This window comes from Lineus longissimus, chromosome 9 (assembly GCF_910592395.1).
Source record: "Lineus longissimus chromosome 9, tnLinLong1.2, whole genome shotgun sequence".
In the NCBI taxonomy this organism is placed as follows: Eukaryota; Metazoa; Nemertea; class Pilidiophora; order Heteronemertea; family Lineidae; genus Lineus; species Lineus longissimus.
Window position 1 is genome coordinate 3,219,062 of NC_088316.1, and position 23,052 is coordinate 3,242,113.

The 23,052-nt window shown below is 43.3% G+C and overlaps 1 protein-coding gene across 1 annotated transcript; it reads right to left on the bottom strand.

Moving 5' to 3' along the window:
- Positions 1-245: 245 nt before the first annotated feature.
- LOC135493583 (multidrug and toxin extrusion protein 1-like) lies at positions 246-21,861 on the bottom strand. The gene is made up of 17 exons (XM_064781005.1): positions 21,344-21,861; positions 19,206-19,312; positions 11,211-11,312; positions 10,448-10,516; positions 9,710-9,858; positions 9,342-9,384; positions 8,715-8,759; positions 8,083-8,180; positions 7,668-7,765; positions 6,518-6,699; positions 5,934-6,042; positions 5,543-5,618; positions 4,717-4,786; positions 3,856-3,988; positions 3,116-3,210; positions 2,423-2,549; positions 246-2,056 (listed from the first exon to the last, which is right to left on the bottom strand). The coding sequence occupies exons 1-17, from the start codon at positions 21,744-21,746 to the stop codon at positions 1,710-1,712; spliced, it is 2,253 nt and encodes a 750-aa protein (XP_064637075.1). The 5' UTR covers positions 21,747-21,861; the 3' UTR covers positions 246-1,709.
- Between the last annotated feature and the right edge of the window lie 1,191 nt (positions 21,862-23,052).

Consider the following 23,052-nt stretch of genomic DNA (forward strand, 5'->3'; position numbering starts at 1 on the left):
CCTTTAATGACGTCCAAGGGGGAAAAAGTTAGTTCCAATGCAAGCCACCAATTTCGGGAAGCATGTATATTGCATGTATTATAATTCGCTATTTATACTTCACAAACAGTGTTATATGAATGTTATTGTATGCACAGGTCGTCACAGTCATTGACAAGATCTGTAAGCCACACCAGCGGGTATTTCTAATGTTTTATCAGTCAATGTTCCAGGGCGGTTATGGGAAGCGGCACTTTGCTGATTGTGCATGACAAATCACAATGAAGGAGGTACCAGGACCAATTTAGTCCGACTGGTAAATTTTGTGGACCTCCGAAATTTATGGTCCTACTTTTATAGTACAGAAAGGATAGGCTACTGGTATTCACGAGGAAATCCCGTATTACGCATTTTAGTATTTGAAATGTTGGAAGGTACACTACTACATGTAATGAAATGTGGACTATTATCATTTGTGACGAGGGCAGACAGAACAGCAGATAGGAATTTTATTCTCTGTATACGTATTGAAATACCAATATATATTTGTGGTGTTCCTCCAGATTGTGACAGTCTGTCTGGATCGTCTCAAGGTTGTGCCCATCTCCAGGTTGTGACAATTATAAAGAACACTGCCTCCTCGTTGAGACAAGTGAACAGGTGTCAAGGCTGTGATTCTCTCTAGGTTGTGACTATTGCAGACTAGCCTTACCTATTGGAGGAGACAGTGAAGAGGTGTTCCGATTGTGACTCCCCGCAGGTCATGGTTACATTTGTGGCGTCGACTACTCTGTGACAGACCATTGGGATCGTCACCAGGTTGTTACTATTATAAAGAAGACTGCCTCCTCGTTGAGACAAGCGAACAGGTCTCAAGGCTGTGATTCTCTCTAGGTTGTGACTACTGCAGACTAGCCTTACCTATTGGAGGAGACAGTGAAGAGGTGTTCCGATTGTGACTCCCCGCAGGTCATGGTTACATTTGTGGCGTCGACTACTCTGTGACAGACCATCGGGGTCGTCACCAGGTTGTTATTATTATAAAAAAGACTGCCTCCTCGTTGAGACAAGCGAACAGGTCTCAAGGCTGCGATTATCTCCAGGTTGTGACTACTGCAGACTAGCCTTACCTATTGCAGGAGACAGTGAAGAGGTGTTCCGATTGTGACTCCCGTAGGTTATGGTTACATTTGTGGCGTCGACTACTCAGTGACAGACCATTGGGATCGTCACCAGGTTATTACTATCACTAGCCTGCTTTATTGTTGAGATTAGTCGAAAGTTCTTAAAGTTGTGATTGTTTTCTGGCCGAGACTATAACAAAATAACCTGCCTCCTCGAAGAGACGATTTCTCAAGATGGTGATCGTCCTCTGCTTCTGACAATCAAAGACTAGTCTCATCTCTTTCTGGAGACAAGTGAAGTGCAAGGCTGTGATTGGCTTCTGGCTGAGCGTATTACAAACTAGCCCGGCTCCTTGCAGAGACAAGTGAAGACTTCTCCATGTTGTGACTGTCTCTTGGCGGTGACCATTACAGTCCAGCAGTGACAAGTAAAGAGGACGTGATTTATAGCGGTTGTGACTATACCTATGGTGTCTCATTGTGGAGACAACAGTAGAGATGTCCTGATTGTGACTGTCCATGGGTTCTGAGCACGGCCATTTTACCATAGTCTTGCCTGGAGACGACAGGAGAGGCATGAGAAGAACCAAACTGTTGGGCAGAGTATCAAGGCAATGGCGATGACACATTGATATTCTCGGGACAAATCGCCAAGAATGTAGCATTTCCAGTAGAATTGGAGATTAAACTTGAGTTTCTCTGTAGACACAACTCAGTCCATTCCATAGGTGGTAGCTCGACTGTCAATTTGACGAACAATCCTATTGCAAAGAACATTATCATGATGAGAATTAGAGCTGAGCGTCTAAGGAGGAGTTCTTGGTTTGTAGGCCTTGATGACTTGTAAAGTCCCTGGTCACTAACACTGGCTAGGCTGGCGCTCCTCGACATGTGGTGACCGTGACGAAGACGACTTCGCTTGCTTCTGCGACGGTGCCGCTTTATGAGGACAGCTGGAAGAGTAAGAAATATCTGATATGATCGGCGATCAAAGCCTGTGAATATGATCAGTTAAGCGATGACCTGATTTTCATTTCTTTTTGGTAAAAGGAATACAATTTTATAGACGTGTAGGCTTATCCAGCTTTAATGCCTTCTAACCTGATAGCAGTTTCAAGTACCCCACCATCCTGAGATTTAGTTTTTTTCCCTCCTTCCTCATTACAAAATATCGAGAGGCGGAGTATATTGAAAACCACGAGTGCCAGGATGATGCCCAACATGTCGTGTCAGGTTTATCATTGAACACTTTTCCCACTAAATACTGTTGACTCTTTGGATGTTCAACACTCCCATGTTTATAGATTCCTGTGACTTACTGGTTTCCCCAGCGCTAAGGTACTCTCCATCCGATGTGGTATCGACCTGGCTGTACTCTCCTCCTCCACCAAGCAAAGACACTTTTTCCTCAGGGAGCATATCAGCTGTTCCCGCATTCTCCATGGCCTGCAGTAATAAATGTATAGCCTTGTGACGAGTAAGAAACTAATAAGGCTTGGTGTGGGAGGGATCTTCGAGAGTGTCAAGCAGATTCCGGCACCATACAATAAAAGAAAGACCACTTTTTCCATCGGAACCTGCTAAACTAGCTACTTCACGGGCCATGGCGATACCGCGGGGGAACGGGAGCTGGGGTCCTCTTTGGATATCAGGCGTCATGATCTGATCGAAATTGACGCATGGTAAAATATTTGGACCTTATACAGCAGTGGAACCGCCATTAGCGAACACCTCCCTGTTAAGGACACTAGTTTTGGTCCCAAATTGGTTGCTTCCATTCAATTTGACATCTCTAATCAGGACACCTCTCTATTTCGTCGTTCGTACGGATTGCGAAACCTGCCTATATCAAGGCACGGTAACGAGCAACAGTTCGATTTTCAAATTCATGGCACCAGGCTGGCGTCGGCATGGTTGCCAACACCGCTCACCGATGAGGCGATTTCTCTGCCGCCAAATCGCCCAATCAAACCGACAAAAATTACCAAAAAAGACAGTTTTGAGCTGCTCACCTGTCTCACCAGTTGGTCCCAATCCAACCTGAAGACGAAGACCGCGAAAGCCAGAGCGATGAATAGCAAGCCGGCAGACAACCCCATGTAAAGACCTGGAGAAGGAGGTATTGTATGAGTTAGGCGAAGACTGAAGGGTAATTCGGTACTCAGTACAATAACTGATCTTTGACCGTTCTTATTTGAAAGAGGATATTACAGCTCTCCGTGGCATCACCAGATCTTAGGGCATCCATGTCCTTTTGAACAACTCCAAGTTCCTCAAATGTTACAGCTTTGCTTCCACGCCCATCTTCAATCTTGTTGGCAACGCACGCGCATCAGGAAAAAGTGTGTTAAGAGGAACGCAGGGAACCAATTGTCACCTTTGACTCAACTTTTACTGAGAGATGCCAGAAGATATGACAGAAGAGACTTACTGCGGAAAGAGAGAAGAGGTTTTACTGAGAGAAGACAGTTAATAGAGAAGACAAAGACGTTTTAGGGAGAGAAGACTGAATAGGGTCTACTGATAGAAGACAGAATAGGTTATGATCACGCGAGAAGACAGAAGGCGTTACTGAGAGAAGCGACTTCACTGAGAAAAGACAGGAGAGGTTTTACTGAGAGGAGACAAAATTTGGCTTTTTACTGAGAGAAGACGTTTTACTGAGAGAGGACAGAAGAGGTGATACTGAGAGTAGAGACTTTACTGAGGGAAGATGCTTAGGGAGAATGCTGTGCTATCCTCGGCCACCTACCAATGACTTCCAAATATGTCAGAAACATGAGCGAGAACCCGATAGGCAACCCTATCACATAGTACCCTATGAAGATGGTCACTGCTCCAACGACTTGCTGACCACATCCTCGGATAATGCCGGCCATAACACCCTATAGAAAAAAGAAAAGAAAAAGAAAGATGTCGCAGGTCCTCTAAAAGGGAAAGGGGTACGCCGTTCATATCACTGGTTGCTCGTTCATATCACTGGTTGCTCAGGAAATACAATTGCAGTTACATGTACACGATGACGTAGAATTTATATTCAGTAACTTTTTACGCAATGGTAAATTTTCAAATTCTATCACACTATCAAGTTTTTCAGAGAATGACCCAGGCATTTGAAGCTAAATGCTACGTGTGGGTCCTGTATTTGAGGCCTAATCTTATGCATATCACAAGTTACCGTAGTCCTCTCAGAATAAACCTGGTTAATTTAGCATGCACCAGTTGATGGTAAATTGTGCGGACTAGGTCTTGATAAACCTAAGCGCCCCGCAAGCGATCAATTAATTTGCTGCGAATTACAATTTAAATCACATGCGACCGGTTATCGCTCTTTTTCGGTAGTCAACCTCCCAGTTATCATCAAACCATGCGATTACGGCTTTTACCCGTAGACGAGAGATCCTTGGTCGCACATACATTTGTAGCGGCGATTGGCGCAGGTTGCTACGATGTGAATCCCTCGTTGGCGTGGAGCTTTGTAGGTAGCGCAGGTAGCGCAGGGAGTTTTCGCAAAGCGTCCGAAACGTCGAACAATGAGACAGGTATTCTCGTTTGCGTTTCGGGGACTTTGTGCCGAAAACTCCCTCATGTGTAAATTATGTTGTTGACATACCGATAGACTGTCGAAGAAATGAAAAACGGTAATCATGAGAATAACGTTTTTAGAGTACGCAATGACCTCTCTGAAACAGAAGATAAGATAATGATCAGGTACGTGGTTTAAAATACCAGTTGAGCTAATCGGAAACGCTTTATCAGGCAGGCAAATCCCCGAAACGACCTCGCGAACGCCTGCCTATCCCATTTTGCTGATGATGATGCCGAACAATATCCCGTCGCGTTCGCGTTGTTGTTTCGGGCATTTTCGAAAACTCCCTATTTAGACCACTCAGGAACTCAGGACGTGTGACCCCAATGCATTTTTGCGCAATACCGTTTTACTGCCTATTTGGCACCAGCTATACATGTATAGGTCGAGCGAGGAGTTTCCAGCAGATGATCACTACAATGTACCCGGCCGACATCGCCAGTCCGGCAAGGATTCCCACTGTGCGAGCTTTCGGCAATTGTTTGACAGAGAAAACTTGGAGGTATTCGATGTAACCAACAAGGACACGAGCAGATATGCACTTTTTGCGCAAACCCATTTTTAGAAAAGTCACAGCTAAATCTTAAGTTTTCAAATCTTGGGCCAACTCGCTATTCTAGCTCCGGCGAATATGACCTGGACATGAGTGGCGCAGCAGAATGTAGCAACGACAGCCAGAAGTAGCGACAACTCGCAAAACGGGGATCCTGACTGACTGAAGACGGCCGCGGTAGAGAATGATTTTTGACGATCGGCTGTTCGGCGGGCGCTTCTTTACTTGCAAATGAAACTCTTCCTAAGAATCACTGGCCTATTTTATAGATGAGAAGATGACAAATGCTACACTTACTCGTCTTCTGTGAATAATCTTGGAATCACAGAACTGAGAGATGCCAATAATGCCGACATAGTGAGGCCCGATACAGCTGAAATGAAAGTTTAGCGAGGTTATACGAAAACCTCATTAGCCTTAGCGAGATTTTCATGTCAACCTCATTAACCTTAATACATGTAGCGAGGTTTTACTATAAAACCTCATTAACTTTTATAGGGAGGTTTTTATGGAAGTCTAATTTTTCAGCACTGCTACAGCGCTGATGCCAGGCCTGAACTGGCAAGTCCTGGGCTTTAGGAAGAGTCTGATTTTTTCAACGTCAATATTCGCTAGCAGTTTGTATAAATATGTACATGTAATTTGTGCAGAAGTCTCCCAAAAATAATACCGGTAATACCCCACTTACCTATTAAACATAGACCAACCTTCGCTGACCGCGAAGCTTGGAGAGCCTTTTCTCCACCAAGTAGCTGTCCTACTCTGATCGTGCACGCCTGTCCAGTACCCAGTGGTAACTGAAAATAGTAATAAGTGGTGAAACATCCAGTACCGACAGTGATGCATCACTTTCTATTAGAAAACACATCAAACTCTACACTGCGGTGTGATTTTGATATGTGTAATTTGAATACTTTTTACCAACCAAAGCGGTTACGGCCGTCTAACAAAAACTAGGCACCGCGGCCAAAACTAGGCACAGTGCACTATACGCTACTAAAATGTTACTTTGTAACTAAGATATTTTGGGGTTCACAACACTTATACAAAGAGCTACGAACGTCGAAGAGATGCGAAACTTTCTTTGTGACACATGGAATCATGGCCAGCAAAGCATGTTGTAACTTACCAGTCAGGTAACTTTGCCTAACATTTATATCACCGTCCCGATCGGGCGGCTATCACCGTCCCGATCGGGCGGCTGTCACCCACCGCTCAGCCGCCGTCATTCTCTACTCGATCTTGACCGGTGAACAGAAAATTGTAACTTACCATAAACACAAATGCTATGACTTGGAACGCAATGGCCTGTGCAGCCAGAGGAACTGGCCCAAGCAAACCGGCTATGACAGTCCCTATCTCAAATGCCCACCATTCCATGGCAAGCATCGCCATTCCGGCTAGAGCTAACCGAAAGAAGTAACCCCAGTCATGAAACACTTCTGTCGTCCAACCTAAAATAAAACAGTCGTTTTATGAAGTCGATTCGCGCCAAGGACTTCAAATTCAATCTCTCGATCCTCACATTCCAATAAGGCAAGGATACCCGAGTTGTCCCCAAAACGATTTTCGCCAAAACCAATCGCTGTTCGACCTTTGCTTATCATGAAGTCGATTCGCGCCAAGGACTTCAAATTCAATCTCTCGATCCTCACTTTTCAATAAGACAAGGATACCCGAGTTGTCCCCAAAACGATTTTCGCCAAAACCAATCGCTGTTCGACCTTTGCTTATCATGAAGTCGATTCGCGCCAAGGACTTCAAATTCAATCTCTCGATCCTCACTTTTCAATAAGACAAGGATACCCGAGTTGTCCCCAAAACGATTTTCGCCAAAACCAATCGCTGTTCGACCTTTGCTTATCATGAAGTCGATTCGCGCCAAGGACTTCAAATTCAATCTCTCGATCCTCACTTTTCAATAAGACAAGGATACCCGAGGTGTCCCCAAAACGATTTTCGCCAAATCCAATTTTCTCTGTCAAGTTGTCACTCGGTAAGATTTAGTGAGACATCGCATATTTTATATATGTGTAGAAGGCTGTATACAATCGGCCACGTGTCGGTACAGCTACACTCTAGGTCAAGCTGTTTATGTGGAACTCCCTGACATGCCTGATCTAACTATAAAGCGGACACGGTGCTATCTCCAATAAATAGCGGAATCGGGGAGTTTCGCCCGTTTCGCCCAAATTGGCGACAATCGCTGTTCGACCTTTGCTTGACTGCCAGCGAGGAATGAAATCAACGGTGAATACAAATATATTTGGTTACAGATATTAAAACACCCACGTTTCAGCAAATTGGTATGCATGATTCATGTAATTGCACTACGGCATTGTGTATAACTGCACTTCTAGTTTCCTGGACGTGACCTCCAGTGCGAACGGCGTGCCCCTTTAAGCAGCATCACACGACTTACCACCCCATGTTTCCTTATACATTCCAGTAAAGAATATATAACCAATCAGCATCAGAGACATCGCGTAGAACGTGGCCACTTGGGTTAGAGCGGAACCTCTGGAATGGAAATCGGTAAGCTTTCCGTAAAAACCTCGCTGGGGTTAATGAGCTTTCCATAAAACAACGATATTTTAGGTCACTGTGCGGAAACTCCTGGGCCGATTTCTTTGAAGTTTTTTTTTGCTACTACTGTGGGTCGATTTCTTCGAAGTCCAGTCTTTTCTAAATCTACATGTAATCTTGGGTACAACTACAAGGTCAAAGATTTGTCAAAAATATGTTAAAACAAAGGTTTCTTCATTCAGCCCGTTGACTATATAATGAGGGTATAAGCATGCAAAAACCTCCCCAGCATGCCACTGCTTAGAACTTACATTATACCATAGTCAAAGACATACAGCAAGAGGTAATGCAGTCCAGCATCAAATGCGACGCTTATACCTCCTATTACTATTGTGGGCCTGATGATATTCTGAAGAAGAAGAAAAAACATACAAAACATACTGTAAAAGTTAATTTCGGTTGTGCCAATACATCTAGTGTTTGACTCGGCCCTTTTACAATTGTATAAGTATGTGGGTGTCGAGTCTCAGTGCGACAATCTGCTAGACTTATATCGTCTAAATCAGGAAGCAATCCGAGGATACGCCTATACAATAGAAAAGCAAACGTTTTGTTTTTGGGCACTGTGGCGTCCGAGACTGAAACAACCTCAGGCAACTGATGCCAAAACAGGATTGTTCGTTTTTCTGTTGGCGTTAGGATTTTCACTGACCTCTGCAAAAAAAACAGACATTGAACTCATTCTGTTTGTCCCAGCTTTGAAAATAGGCCGAAGCCTACCACGAGCAAGACAGGGACTTTATCTCTGACATCTTTTAGCATGTCACAAGAATTCGATCTGTTAGATCTATTAGACTGGGCGTCAAAAAAAAATTCGGCCGATTCTTTATTCGTTTTTTATGATTAATCCATTTTCTTCACCGGTTACTGACTTTGATCTTACCTGGCAGCGAAGGTACAGCATGAGGATTTCCCCCATGAAAACTGCCTGGAAATAAAAAAAGAGGGCATTTTGTACTCTAATGTGTGATAGCATGTCACGAAACCATTTTAATTCAAGATATGTTTACCATTGAAACCTTTTTGATAATGACGGTTTGTCTGAGGAATAATTTTTTTTTTTTTTGATATCGCTGACAAAGTTTTATGGTGCTTTTTATTCGGGCGAAAAAAGGAGCTTAGACCCATGACAGGGTCTGTATCAGAACGGCTTCAATGAGTGGTACACACCCAACTGCAGCGGGAGTAATCTATTTCAGAACGGAAATATATCTTGGTATCGATTTGCTGAAATTTTATTTATCATCGACCTATACAGTGGGAAGATCAGTAGTCCCATCTTCTTCTTCTTCTTCCAAGTGATTTGGCTCCTATATTGGGGGCGTATTTAATCACGTGGTGTTGTGCGCTTGCGGAGCGATAGAAAACTTTGCCAGCGTGCGGGATAAAAGCTACATGTACAACTAGTAGCCATCTCTTGAGGCTGGGGGAGGGAGGCAAGCTTTGGACTTGAAGGCCTCCAGTGTCTCCAGCCTCCCTGGAGAAGTAATGAAATACGAACTGAACTTACCGGGAGTGCCGGCATAAACCATGTGATATACTCGCCAGCGATACTGAAATGAAATTCAGTAGTATATGCATTTAAACAAATATCTTTTAAAGCCTATCGGATCACATTTTCAAAACAAGTTATTGCGTAGTATTAATAGACTTCTACAAGTCTCACCATGGTAATAGGACGGTTAAAATCGACTGACTTTTAAAATGGGAACGAGGGAGTGACGTCATACCATTCAACCGTTCGCCGTATTCGACCCGCTCGGACTCGTAAGGATGGACAGGAAAGCGACTTCCACTAGTCTTTCAAATGTTTTCGTATATTTCAATTTACTGTTTTTTCTCTTGACAAAATAATGTTATGTTTAGGAAATACATTACCTTGCTATTTCTCGATCCTGTCCAATATAAACTAGGAAAACCTCTGTATTGAGTTGTAGCGCATAGCAAGGGAAAATAAACAGCCCGATAATGATGATGCCCCGAATAAGATAAACACCGACTTGCTTCTTGTTGACACTTCCGAAGGCCTGGAAAAAGGATGAAAAAATTGAACTTCTAAAGTCTTTTAATTTCAATTTATAATGACACTATTAGCGCCGTTATTACCTGCCGAGTCATCGTTCATACAGTAGGCCTAAGTATTTTCAATCACCAAATTGCACACAAAAGGCCAAAAATGACAAATCCGACGGAATTATCACCATAATTGTATTTTCTCCTCCAATTGCTCGCCATACAGCGATCTTCTACGCGCGGATGTTGAAGGTGCGCTGCATGACAGAGAGGTGCAAACACGGCGAATCACCACCCACATTTCAAGCAATTTTGCAGAATGTCACCCAAAATTCAAGCAATTTTCCGGAATGTCTGGTATTTGCATGCACTATTTTCTATACGAATCAAACTTTGTCGACGTGAGGAGGGCACTGTTGCATAAGACTAGAAAGCGAGATAAATTGATTAGTTATTGTGACATCTATAGATAGTAGAAGTGGATCCTCCCTCAGCGGACACAGCCTGGACGTCCTTTCTATAACGGACAGTTCGGGACGGGTGTAGCCGCGCACTCGATCGATGTAAGGCACTGGTTCACATATCAGAATAAAGGTAACATACCTGGGTAAAGAAGGTGCCGCATGTGGAACATAGTCCGATACCAATCGATATTCCAGTGACATTGAAAACCTGACAGGAAAAATACACAAGCATTCATAGAGTATGGGGGGGGGGGGGGCGGTTAGCTGCACCTCAAGCCTGCCACAATCAACATAACTCAGTCATGAATTGTTGGAAACCTAATTCACCGACTGCTAAACTAGTTGCTTTAACTATCGAAATAGTTATTTTTACCCACTTTAATGTCCATGTTTAACATGTTTTAGCATAGCGCCTAATTTCACTGCTGATGCAAAAGGATCTGCTAAAGTAGTTGTTTTTGCTAATTAATTTTGAGTAGCTATATTCTAATATAGGCTACGAGTAATTAAACGTATCGGCGGCCGAGACGAAACAGCTTCACGTCTGACAACTCTTCTCTTCTCCAAACTGCTAAACGCCTCCAATTATAATAGAGTTCGCGTTGTCACATGTAACGTGTCACTGTTCACTTTTCATGCGTGACATGAAGAACGAACAAGTCATTTCCGAAGAGCGGGCTACTTACGATTCACGAGGTCACTTTTCGCTCTTGCGTCGAGTTTTCAAGCCTAATTTAGTAAACTCGTGACAAGTGAATCATGACAAGTGACAACGTGAACCCTCCGGCCATATGTTACAAAGAGTCGGCCAAAATTGACCTAGACACAAGTTTTCGAGCCACATCAGTACACTTTTCAATCAGATTAAAGCAACGACCGGTACTGCACTTTGCCAAACTCACCGTGCAAGCAAGTGAAATGCCAGCGAGTTTCTTTGTTCCAAGATGGCCGACGAACGCAATCGCAATAGGCGAGATGAGATAGTTGAATATGCAGAGCACGATCTGAAAGAATAACAAGAAAAATATTGTTTTGATTAAAAATTCTTAGCAAAACAATCACGAAAGCGCAATTAGTGTAAGTGTTACTTTAACATTTGCATGGATGTTATCACTCAGCTAACCATGGTATCATCAGTAGGAGGCTTTTTCCGACTTCTTAATGGTTTCTCTAACTGTTTCCTGATTTATCCGACAGAAATCCGACATTGTCCGACTTGTCCCTCAAAGGCAGGTTTCGCAAGACTTAAGCCCGCAGCACACTAGCCGCCAACTTTGGCGACAAGAAGCGTTCGGCTGACGCCTCTTGACGCCAAAGTTGGCGGCCAGTGGATCCCGGTCAGAGCACACCTGCCCAGAATCGGCGTCCAGTAGCGTCTTTTCCGCCACTTTAGGCTGCCATTTTCAAATCATGTGACATCAAGACGCAAGCTGATTGGCCATAGCCTCGCCGCCGACGCCAAGTCAGGCGGCGATCCGTAGCACGCCTGGCTTCTTCTTGCGTTCAAACGCGGCGACACGCTTAAAAAATCAAACATGTTAGATATTTGGCGTTTAGTTGCGGCAAGTGGCGGCAAGTCGCGTTCGCCGACGCCGTTCGTAGCAGACTAGGGATTTTTCAGGCGTTCAGGACTCTTGCTGCAAAAAACGCCTGTGAACGCCGAAGTTGGCGGCTAGTGTGCTACGGGCTTTACGAAGAGCTATACGATTTTACGAACGACGAAGTACAAAGAATGGAAACGTAATTTGTCGATGATTATTTTCAACATTTCATCCTTTCTTCCTAAGACTAAGTAGGCCAATAAAAGATGATTTACGAGTGTGGCGCATTTCATGAATTAGCATGGGACATGGAGACACCACAGACCTTGGGTACTTTGCCGTTCGTTCGGATTTCAAAACCATGTACTAGCCTAATGAACGAATCTAATTATTTACTAGCCTAATGAACGAATCTATGGAATAAAATTATACCATATCCAAATGAATAGCAAATATTTGGCGTGAAGAGACAAATGATACGGGCCATTATTACTACAGTTACACGATATGTGACCGCTCCGGTAAATATGAGTCAAATATCAAACATGAAGGCCATAACGCGAGGGAAAGTGTTGTATTCGCTGAAACCGTCGGTAGCAAGGCTGTTGCGACAAATCATCGTTCAGTTCTTGGGGAGACAAATAGCTTTCTGGATTTTGCGTGATCGTTCCGGCGTATGGCAGCATAAAGCTAGCCGTCTGAGTGAAGGACCAACAGTAGAGGTGAAGGCGATGCAATAGGGTACAAGGATGTAATAGGGGTTTGAAGACACATACACGTATTTCAGTGGAAGCTAATGGGATGTTTGGAAATGAAGTACAATTTTTGTGGAAGTGTTTAAAAGAGATACATGTATTTAACAAGTGGCAGTTTGAAAAGAAATTGAAACCTGCAACTTAGTGGAAGTGTTCGAAGATAAATGAGACACATTTTTTCGCTCTCGTTCTTGGAAAACCGCTGTTTTTGTTAATCTGGATTTCGACCCTAGTATGAGGTTTTGACGTACATGTAGTTGGCCTTAAGTGTTTTGGGAGTTTTCTACTCAACTCGTAAGCCAGGACAAGCGACAGGATAAAGTTTTCTGTTTTTCTTCGACGGATTCTACTTTCGCCACGGGTATTCGGCGTGTCATGTCTAACAAGGTTTCCGCATCTGATATCATGGTATTGGACACCTTTACAAACGAGGACACCGACATAATCAAATGGAGGGAAGGCCTCCTGCAGGCGATCAAGGATCGTGACAGCAGCGGGGTGGAATTGTTAACGAGTGATCCTCCGGGAGATGTAGCGAAACTGCTGAGCGAACCCCTGGCGGAGGCACCAGCTGCGCCGTGGGTGGCTGCGAGCGCCTCACGATGCCGATTTAGGTTCACTCTACCAATCATTCTAGCTGCAATACATGGCGAGGTAAAAATTCTTAACATTTTATTCGCGAAAGGCGCGGATCTATACGCCACTGACAGGATGGGTGAAGGTGTTGTTCATGCGTTATGCTGGGGGGCAGGCTACAGACCAGAGTGTGAGGCAAGTCTCTGCCTGGTCTTCAGGCGGATTATGGAACTCGCTGATACCACTGAAAACAAGCGCAAGCTCCTTCACGCAGAGGAAATAGATGGTCTCAGGCCAGTCGAGTTGGCGGCTAGTTTCGGAAATTTTATGATAATGCATGAAATATTTGGTACAGTAGGAATCTACAAACATATAGTATTTGAATGCCCTGTTGGTCAGACGGTGGAGTATGATCTTTCAGACTACGAAACGAGAGGAGAGAAAAGAAGACTCCACTCACCGCTAAACTTTCTCCGACGGGTCGTAGAAGGTGACCTTGAAAAACGTGGCGCAATTGAGATGCTCGAGTCCCCCGTACTAAAGGAATGGGTCCAACGGAAATTCAAAAAATGTATACCCGTTTTGTCGCTGGAGTTCTTTGTCAGTGTACTGATGATTTTTGGAATCACTATCATGGATGAATACGGTCACACTGAAACTTGTGCTCACAATGTCACAAACATCGAAATATCACTAAGACACAAATACATCGTTAGCTATTTCACTATGGCAGTAAACATGATCTATACATTTGCCAGTTTATTTTCTATGTATGGTGGTATTTGGAAGATTTATCACTCAAGCGGTATCAGACACCTACACAGACCACCAGACATTCAGGCAAAAGGGAACATAATAGTGTCAAGGTTCTTATTCATTGGGATGTACACATTAAGGACTGTACTTCTAATTGTGTATTTCATAGTCGACATTGCTTGGCTAGGATGGCGCGAAACGACAGTGGGAAGCACTGTGATGTTGTCCTTTCGCATTAGCATTCAGATTCAATTGTGGTGGGGTATGTTTTACTTTATTCAGCTGATACCAGGTATAGGACACTTAGCTATTGCTGCATTTAGGTGCCTCGGTGTGTTCCTGTATTTCGTGTTGATACTATTTATATTTTTCATAGCATCTGCCGAGGGCATGAGATCAGTGGCCATGTATTACTGCCTAGAGAAAATTGGCTATACATATGATAGTTACTATTCCACCTTTTTGATCATGCTTAATATGATAAGCACACGTGACTTGGTCAACCAATCAACACCAGGCGCACTGATTATAATGCATCTTCAAGTTGTTTTCGTCATGGTCATATTGCTTTTGAATTTTTTGATCGCTCTTCTTTCGGGGGAGGTAGGAAAGGTTGAGGGCAGTAAACACGTGGTTCATACCATTACGAAATGTAACGTTTGCATTGAATGTGAGGTCATGTATTACGGGATTCGAGATCTACTACCAAAATGTATGCTGAATGAAGACGAGAGGTTCTTGGTAGAGGTCGAGGAATACTCTGTTTGATTGCGTCTTCAAAACAAACAGAAAGAGCGGAAAATATGATAATCTGGACCTCATTTTGTCAACCGTAAGTCGTGTAGTATTTTATCACTGGTCTTGTTTCGTAACATTGTTCCAAAATGCACATTTCCTCTGTTGAGACACCCAATTGTTTCAGGGAGATCGTTTGATAAAAATGTATACCACCCCAAAGGGCATGATTGTGAAGAGTTGTTGCCTAGCGTGACCAAATCAAATTCTCGAACAACACAAAATAAAGAAGTTCGCATTCTTAAAATTTAGCCATGATTTGGCCGATCCCTGGTTCAGTGGTGTCCAGGATACCGCTTAGTTTCATTCTTGTTTCACCCTTGTTTGGTGGTGGTTCTTCTGATATCTTTCCAGAATCACCTCGTTTAATGAGTAAAATAGTTGGATACGTTAGGTAATTATAAACTGTAGAGGGACTAACTGGGGACGAGATCCCTGTACCCGACCAATACTGAAGTGCACACCGATTCCAGGCGTTCGAGACGGGCCACTCCGTAGGATGGTTCGAATTGGCACAAGGGGATCAAGTCTATCCAAATCTAGGTCCGTAGTTTGTGTACGAAAAATGTATTGTTTTTCACATAGATTTTATGTTTATAATTAAAGTAAGGCAATGTACAAAAATGTTTTATGATGTAAACTTTCTTGCAAAGCTTTTTTGATTCAAGTAGCGTGTCACGGTTGGGATGGACCGAATGGTTATGCAACTATTTGACAATGTCTTTTTCGGCATGAGATCAGTGGCAATGTTCTACTGCCTTGAAAAAATTGGCCATTCATATGATTGTTACTATTCCACCTTTTTGATCATACTGAATATGATGAGCACACGTGACTTGGTCAACCAATCAACACCGGGCACACGGATCATAACCATAATAGAAAGGTGCAATTTTCATAATGGCAATATCAACATTCATTTTTGTGATGTAAAATCAGCCGATAACGTCGCTGGATGAAATATCGCAATATTAAATGGACAGTAAATATTTAATTTAGGGTGAGCGCAATTTTGCGTGTTACTAAATTTCAAAGGACAACTCAGCATCTGTAAACATACTATTTTAAAGCCATTGCAGGGGGACATTTTGCTGCTGAAGCTGGCGATCTGCAGTAAGCTGTGGAGTTGTAAAAAATGTCATCTATTAACCGTTGATATGAGTGAGGAGCAAGAAATTCAGTCCATCATCACGGTTTGTACGCCTGTCAATAACAATGTTTCACGGCAGGATACGGATTTTTCTTCGCGCTGGATTATCACAACCGCGAGGTCAGCAAATGTTTGGTAAGACACCGTCACTTGTGAGAAAGCAGTCGGTTTGAAAGGGTATTTCCTGTGATGATTTACCAGGTTATAGACTTTGGCGTGCTTTCAATGGTGTTTTCAAGTTTCATATCTGTGGCTGGTTACTCCAAATAAGACAGACTGATGTTACAGATCACATGTACTAACATTTCCGGGGTCTTCGTGTAAAGGTATTCTTTCTGCATGTCTAGCAAGCTGTCCTAAAAGTATATCATGACTTCCGACGAAGACATCGAAGTCACCAAATGGAGGGAGGATCTCCTGAAGGCGATCAAGGAACGTCACATCAACGGGGTCGAATTGTTAATGAGGGATTCTCCTGGAGATACGAGAGTAGCGAAACTGCTGAACGAACCCTTGGCCGAGGCACCGCCTCCGCCGTTGGAATCTGCGAACACCTCACGGTACCGATTTAGGTTCACTCTCCCGATCATTCTAGCTGCAGTACATTGCGAGGTAGAAATTCTTAACATTTTATTCGCGAAAGGCGCGGATCTATACGCCATTGACAGGAAGGGTGACGGTGTTGTTCATGCGTTATGCTGGGCGGCAGGCTACAGACCAGAGTGTGAGGCAAGTCTCTGCCTGGTCTTCAGGCGGATTATGGAACTCGCTGATACCACTGAAAACAAGCGCAGGCTCCTTCACGCAGAGGACATAGATGGTCTCAGGCCAGTCGAGTTGGCGGCTAGTTTCGGAAATTTTATGATAATGCATGAAATATTTAACACAGTAGGAATCTACAAACATATAGTATTTGAATGTCCTGTCGGTCAGACGGTGGAGTACGATGTTTCAGACTACGAAACGAGAGGAGAGAAAAGAAGACTCCACTCACCACTGAACTTTCTCCGACGGGTCGTAGAAGGTGACCTTGACAAAAGCGGCGCAATTGAGACGCTGGAGTCCCCCGTAATAAAGGAATGGGTCCATCGGAAATTCAGAAGATGCCTGCCCGTCTTAATGCTCGAGTGTCTTGTCAGTGTTCTCATGCTCTTTGGTATAACGATCATGGATGATTACGGCCACACGGAGACTTGTGCTCGCAATGTTACAAACATCGAAATATCACTGAGAACCAAATACATCGTTTGCTATTTCACTCTGGCAGTAAACGTGATCTACAGTTTGTTTACCTTGTCTACCGTGTATAGAGGATGGCGGAAGATGTATCACTCAGCAGGATTCAATCACCTACAACGACCAGCGGACATTCAGGCAAAAGGGAGCATCGTTGTGACAAGGTTCTTGTTCATTTGGCTGTACACATTCAGAAACCTACTTCTAATCGTGTATCTCGTTGTCGACTTCGGGTGGCCAGGGTGGCGCGAATCGGGATCGGGGAGCACCACCATGCTGTCACTTCGACTTGGCATTCAGATGCAATTTTGGTGGAGTATGTTTTACTATGTTCAGCTGATACCAGGCATAGGACACTTAGTTATTGCTGCATTCAGATGCCTAGGTGTGTTCGTGAATTTCTTGTTGATACTTTTTGTCTTTTTCATAGCATCTGCCGAGGGCATGAGATCAGTGGCCATGTATTACTGTCTGGAGAAAATTGGCTATACATATGATTGTTACTATTCCACCTTTTTGATCATGCTTAATATGATAAGCACACGTGACCTGTCAACAAACCAATCAGCGCCAGTTGCACTGGTCTTAATGCATTTTCACGTTGTGTTCATTGTGGTCATATTGCTTTTGAATTTCTTGATAGCTCTTCTTTCGTTGGAGGTAGGAAAGATTGAAGGTAGTAAACACGCGGTTCAGACCATAACAAAATGTAATATATGTTACGAATACGAGTTCATGCTTTACGGCATGAGGGATATTCTGCCAAAATGTCTGCAAGGTGGTGGAGATGAAAACTATAGAATAGAATTTGAAGAATACTCTATTTGATTACATTACCCACACAGCCGAAAACACAAGAGCGGACAATTCGATAATTTTGCCGGGTGAACTATGACTTCTTTGTCTAGCGATAGTTGGGGTCAAAATGTATCTTTTACATTTATACGTGTATGTTCAGTTGAATGGAACTTTTCAAAAACTGTTGTATGATTGTGTATTGAGCTTCCATGTAAAGAGGCCCATACTAGGCCTGGTTTACGTACGATTCACGTTGTCACCTGTCATATGTCACCTCCCCACGTGAATCCTTTGTAGCCCACTTTCAGATCGGAAAATGATTTGTTAGCAGTTGAGAATGACATGCTACAAGAGACAAGACCACCATTGATTTTTAAGCCTTTCAGCAGTAAATTGTCAATGTTAGACTGATCGCGTCGCATCAAATACTGCGTGGCGTTGTAAAGTGGTAGTTGACCACGGACATTTTTTGATAATTGGAGAAACTGGAGAGACGTTGATATTTCCACTCTTCAGCCAATCGCAGAAAAATCTCAAAAAACGCCCCCTATTGCCAAATTAGCAAAAATCACAATTCATTTTTTCATCAAATAATTTCTTTATATCTGTAGACTTGTCGCACCAAAGATTTTTCCAATACCTCTCCAAATATGCACCTGACAGCTAAAAACATACTCGCGTCTAATAAATAGGTCTCCAACCTATGACTATTCAGTGGTGGTCTTGCCTCACAAGTGACAACGATAATTCTAGTATGATCCCAGCGGCCGACCAAATATTTAACATGGACTCAAACAATGACAAGTAATGACAGATCCAGCCGAATGGATGGCAAACATTTGCTTCCGAACCGGTGAAGGGGATTAACGGATTGTATAAATGATGCAAATAATCAAATAAGAAGAGCTGCGACAGCGGACAGTGCACAGCCATGCTTCAAATGCCCACTCCGCTCGAAAAGTTTAAAATGTTGTGAAAATTCGTACTGGATCTAATTTCAACACTGTAAATGCCATTGTGTCAACTGATTTACAAATACAATGAGTGCCAAGTTTCATCGGATTTGCGTGCATAATAACGGCAATAAGACAAGGTTTATTTCTATCACGGATATAAAGATTACATTGTATTTATTACCTGGGGCACAAGAAAATACAATAAACACGAACGGCGGCGTGTGTCTTCAGTGCAAGGAACAGACAGTTAGTTAGAGCTGAAGGGTCCGCGGTTTCCCGCGTCAGCCGGCCTTTCCGGCTGCAGTGGAAACAAGAATGAAAAAGATAGACTTACTAACGACCACGACAAATGGACGACCTCGTAAAGCTCATTCCTGAACCATTTCGGGAAACATCCACAACACGGCCACCTTGATTCTTCAAATTCGTCAAAGAGGGTTCCTGGAATGATAACAGAGCGCAACAGAGGCCGATGTAACAGTTTTAATTGTCCTAGAATAGCGTTCCCGGTGACAATAAACTTAATCTCTCTGAAGGTCGTTGGTCTCCATAGAACCATACCTTAATCCCTCACTATAGGATAGGGGAAGAGCAGGGGGGGGGGCGTTTTCTAGGGGGAAGGAGGGCATCAAGGGTGGAATATTCGGATGCATATATGACTGGAATAATTGGCTATGTTACGCAATCACATGATTAAGTGTCATGATGAAAACTCCCAATGAGAGGATACCGAGCATTTGCTGCGGAGCCAAAGTACGCTGTAGTTCACGGTGCAAGAATCACTAATGGCGAGGCTAGGTACTGTTACGTGGAGTGCCAATCTCCAAGCATCGCCATCGACTGACCCATTTTTAACTTAGTCGCGTACTTTTTGGACGGAGCAAATTATAGCCTGACCTCCTTTTGGAAATTACTTGGGTGCACTACGTTTAAAGTTGTATGAATTTGGTGCACCTCCTGATCATTATTTGAAATTCTGTATCATGGAATTGTTGTTGCAAAATACATGTATTTGTGTAAGACTGCGAAAAATGTGGCAATTAAATTGATAAATTTGTTTCCAGTCTCGCCATTTTTGAAGGCATTTATAAATTCTGGAATGATTTTGAAGGACCCTTATTTCAAAGACAGCAGAAGAATGCTTTGTATTCTAACATAAGGTTACTAACATTTTTGTCTTTATAGATGTTCTTGGCCGCACTGTTTCTTCAATAAATTCTAGCTCAAAGCTGTGATGTACATGTGCATGTGTGTGTATGTAAGAGGATACGATTGCAGCTTAAATCGGCTTATTATAAACCGCGAGATGCGGAATGCGAAATCGCGAGATGCCAACCTCGGGGAGAGTGCCATGCGCCACAGGATGTATTGTAAATATTAAACCTGAAAAGGCGAACATTCACGAGACCGAGGCTGTAGTTGGGAGCTATCCTTGTTTTGATTGGCCCATTGAAATAGACTCCGCTGTCCGATGTGTGGAATTTTTACCTAATTTATAGGCTAGTTCCGATGGTCAGACTATCCCGCGCTATTTTTAGGGATGTCCAGACGTTCACCAAGTGCATGCCCTGTGTTATCGGTCAATCATTGTGTATGATGACTTGTGCCGCCAGGCGTAACGGGAAAATAATCTTGATACATGCAGCATCCTAAACCTCGTGGTATTATACTCGCAGTATATCTTGATAAATTGCAAAAAACTTTGTGGTCAAGATGAACATGCAGTTGCATGTAGCCTTTGTATTGTCTTCGGCCCTACTATCATTGAAGAAAGAAGTCGACAGCAGCATCAGAAATGGTGATTGATTGTCATTGTCCAGGGAAGTAGAAAATCTTGTGGAACAAAATAATGATTACTCATCTCCCGATTTCGCGATTTCTCATCCCGCGGTTTATAATAAGCCGCTTAAATCAGTTGGTTGTTGCGACACTTTCAGTGAAATCTTTCAAAAGTATTTACAATTATCTAATGATAACCGTATCATCGTCATTGGCCATTGGCAAAAGCGTATCATCACGATTATCATCCGAACCATCATCACCATCTTGTGCTTAGGGGCCTCAACAAAATTCGCAAGACACTCTTTCACTTCAACCTTCCCGTAATATTCCACTGAAAATTTGCAATTCCGCCACAACGATTGAAGTCCACGGCAAGATGGAGAGTTGTTTGGATGAAAACTTCTCAGTAACACTGTTGATTATTTTTTTATTGATATTGACTCTGGTATACAAACGACCAGAGCTATACTTCCCGGAAGTGGAGTCAATTGATCATATTCTTTCTTATGGAGGATATTTCAGCGCTAATTGGGTATTTTTTCAATCGGCTAGACCCCAGCGGCATCAAAATGTGCATTTGTCCACCCAATACAACAAAGAATTGGGCCATTGGCATGTTCTTCATATGTTGGTAATATAGCAGGGTATTCTTATGACGCACTTGTACACTGTGAATAAACTTAAACTTACCGGCATCTGGCGTTTCTGGAACTTGGCCGTCGTTCGTGTCCGTTGCGCCATAACCTAGCATCCGGTCAACTGCTAGGTTTGGGTCATTCGCCATCATCGTGTTGAGCCCCAACAAAGGACTAGCCGTTGTTCGCGATGGTCCCATACCTGTGCCGTAGCTGGCAACCGTCACGTAGACACCATCATTCGGGTCGGCGTCAGCCAATTTTGACAATTTTATAACTTCGGAGTAACCCTCATCCGACACGTCGGACGGCCATTCAGGTTGAGGGCCGGGAAGGTACGGCTCTTCATCAGAAACGAAGCCATCTTTGCCGCGGTCGTATCCGTCGAATTCCACCCAGTTGTTTACCGGGGATGCCGTTTTGGAGCCAGGTTGAGAATCAGGAGCCTCGAGGTCCATGTTGGAAGCTATCGGACGGTTCTTTTCTACAATCCCTGTCACATCTGAAAAGGATGTCACCAGTTGTCAAATAGTACAGTAATCCAGACAGCAAATAAGACACTTTGTCTCAAGAAATTGTGTCATATGAATAAAGTTGCCATAGTTTATTCAGTGGATTGATTGTGCAGAATCTGATAAAATCACTGATTGAGCGGGGAATTAAGCTATCTGATACAACGATACATAAGTTTGCGTTATGAAAGCAAATAATTTGATAGTTAATTGCTCTTTAATAACCTGTTTTGCTCATACATGCATTCCCGCGCAATATATAGATTAGACCTTTGATCACAGTAGTCATGATAGTGCAAAAACACACAATGATTGTTAGTTCTAACTTTGTCGAATGAAGTACATGTATATATTGTTTCAATTCTCACATGTACACGATTTAAAGTGAACTTGTCCCTGCAATCTGGTTGTGACTTTGTCCCCAAATGACCAATTTGGGACGAATCGAAATTACAATTGAACACCTTGGTAATTCTTTCCTTGCAACACAGCACGGTTGAACCAATACGTCTTTCCATTACAAAAAATGCTATTGTGTTCAGGTAGCCCTATTGTTGAAAAAAACGGACGGCGCCAAGTGTAAAAGGGAATGGACGTCCTAGATATGCAGGACACCATACAATAGCCGTGTATTGTCAACGAATGTGGTGAATGGTTTGGTTAGGGTTAGCTACATAATCTTCAACAAAGGAACTCGGCGACTCTATTCACTTTAACAAAAGGACTAGACTTAGATTCCGGGGGGACTTGCATTTCTTTTACACCGGGTATATGTATTTACATAGCCCACGAAAATGCACTGACACCTGTTTAAAGGGAACTGGAACCGCCGAGCGATTTTTTCAACTTTTCGACTTTCACCACCCGAGAAAGTCAAACTTCCAACTTCCTGTTCGAGTTCAGATTTGTAGCTCCGCCCCCAGTGCCCGAGCATGCGCAGTTCAATTTGTTATTATTGAGAATGGGGCGACCAAAAAAGGTCTCAAAAGCCGATCACCGGCTATGGATTTCGCGTGAGACGCTGGCGATATGGAAAGTTATACGGAAGGAGTTGAATTTGAAAACAAATGATGAAGTTGCCCAACATTTGGCCGTCTTGTACTCTGAGAAAAGCCCCGGTCTTCCCAGACCGTTCGGGATCGATGAAGCCGAAGGGCGGCAAGCCAGCAGGGATGAAGAAATGAATGAATTACCTGAATTAGGTGAGGGGTGGGGTAAAGACGCGTTGGCCATCTACGGCAAAACTGAACTC

What these genes read in the sequence shown, in the direction of transcription:
- LOC135493583 (XM_064781005.1), bottom strand. Translation starts at nt 21,746, where the DNA reads ATGGACCTCGAGGCTCCTGATTCTCAACCTGGCTCCAAAACGGCATCC. An exon ending in GTATAAGGAAACATGGGGTG is followed by an intron (nt 6,700 to 7,667) that starts GTAAGTCGTGTG and finishes GTTTTATTTTAG; the next exon opens with GTTGGACGACAGAAGTGTTT. An exon ending in CCTTAGCGCTGGGGAAACCA is followed by an intron (nt 2,057 to 2,422) that starts GTAAGTCACAGG and finishes TTACTCTTCCAG; the next exon opens with CTGTCCTCATAAAGCGGCAC.